The 1,806-nt window shown below is 54.8% G+C and overlaps 1 protein-coding gene across 1 annotated transcript in view; it reads left to right on the top strand.

The window, feature by feature from the left end:
- The window catches only part of PLXNA2 (plexin A2), a 234,164-nt gene that overhangs the window by 192,213 nt on the left and 40,145 nt on the right, over positions 1–1,806 (top strand). Inside the window, exon 16 of the mRNA XM_004699851.4 lies at positions 1,115–1,232. Within this exon, the coding sequence (XP_004699908.3) occupies positions 1,115–1,232 (118 nt within the window). The remainder of the gene's footprint in view (positions 1–1,114; positions 1,233–1,806) is intronic.

Raw genomic sequence — 1,806 nt, 5'->3', positions numbered from 1 at the left:
TTCTGATCCGCTTTAACCCTCGGATGCTATGTGATGGATGTGGTCACACATTGCTCACATGTAGTATCTCTTAGACGATATGGGTGCTGGCAGCGATGGTCTGTCAAGTTTGTCTACGCTACACTGCCTCGTGGACGGCACGATTTGTGACTGAGTGGAGCCCAGTGTTGGCATTTTCTACCTTCATTCCCTTTCCCACAAAGGTTATCGATAGAGGATCATAGATACTAATGAGCATACATCTCAGCTCTGACTGGGGCAATGTGGAGAAGAGCAGTGACTGTAAATACGCCAGACAGCCCAGTCAACAGCAGGAGTGGGGAGCAGGCAGGCCTTACCACGTGACGCAAGGTGTCGCGGAACGTGGGGAATAAGGACAGCTCTGCTGGGAGCTGGTTTGAACATTCCCAAGTAAACTCGCTTAGAGTTTCAGCCCTCGTGTGTATAAGCTGTGCTTGTACATTATGGTTATGTTGTTATCACTAACTACAGGGTATCTGTATTAAAATTGCCTATCCCTGCTGAAACACAACATAAAAAGATTCCAGACACTCATTCTGGGGTCAGCCAGTGCACTTCTCAAAAGCCCTGGTGGCAGAGTGGTTATAAGTTGGACTGTGAACCTCAAGGTCAAAAGTTTGAAACCACCAGCCACTCCTCAAGAAAAAGATGGGGGCTTTCTACTCCCATGGTTATGAGTGACAGTGTCTCAGACCACAGGGACAGATCTCCTCTGTCCTAGGGTTGCTAAGTGTTGGCATGGACTCCAGGGCAAGGAGTTTGGTTTGGGACTGTGGTCCGCAGCTCTGGTGAAGCCTTTGCCGAGGTGAACATAGCCCTCCAGCCCTTTTTCAGTTAATGGAACACACTAGCCCGAGGGACCAGGAACTCCACACAGGGCTTTAGGGCCGACCTCACCCAGCTCTCTCCATATACAGATGAGAGACTGGAGCTCAGAGTGGGAAAGCTCCTAGCCCACGGTCTCCGCACTCTCAGGGGTGGCCAAGCTGAGTCTCATCCAGTGAGTGTTCAAGACGATGGTGAGGGTGAGCAGGTGAGGCAGGGGTGTCTGTTCCCGCCATGCTTCTCACCGGAGGGTCTGCCGTCTCTGCAGGATCGTCTGTGAGATGGGCCATGCCCTTGTGGAGACCACCTCGGGGCCTGTGCGCCTGTGCGTCGGCGAGTGTAAGCCCGAGTTCATGACCAAGTCCCATCAGCAGTACACCTTTGTGGTGAGTACACCTTCGTGGTGAGTACACCTTCGTGGTGAGTACACCTTTGTGGGTTCCGAGCCAGCGTGGGATGGGCGGGTGGCATGGCCACCTCTGTTCCAACCTGTCCCAGGAAGCTGACTCCCCACTAAGCAAACCTACGGGGGCACCCTGCTGCCTTGGACTCTTCAGCGGTGATGGGGGCCCAGGGAAATTTTTCCTCTGTGCCCAGTCTCCTTGCTGCTGAGCCAAGGTGGGGCCGCATCCACTCACCCCACTCCTGTAGCTCCAGGCAAGAGCCACCCAATGACTCCCGCCTCACCTTGCCTGTCCTCTGCCCTTCCTAGGAGGCTGCTGTGTCGAAGGCAGCCAGTGTCTAACTGCGCTGCTTGGATCCCAGCTAAGGTGCCCGCAAAGCCCCCACTGGGGTATTGATCAGGGCTCCATGCAAGCACCTGCTATGAGCCCTGAGGGTGAGCTCCCAGGGCTCTGTCCCTGCCACCGCAGCACCCACCAGCTTGGTGCACTAGCCCTTGATTAAATGGGAGTCCAGTGCCGTGCTAACTGACTGCCCCAATGAATTCCTCCACTGCCC

The sequence above is a fragment of the Echinops telfairi genome, unplaced genomic scaffold, assembly GCF_000313985.2.
Source record: "Echinops telfairi isolate 266 unplaced genomic scaffold, ASM31398v2 ScPeMD7_7424;HRSCAF=8462, whole genome shotgun sequence".
Taxonomy (NCBI): domain Eukaryota; kingdom Metazoa; phylum Chordata; class Mammalia; order Afrosoricida; family Tenrecidae; genus Echinops; species Echinops telfairi.
The sequence above is the reverse complement of the archived record's forward strand: the minus strand, read 5'-3'. Positions and strand labels throughout refer to the sequence as shown.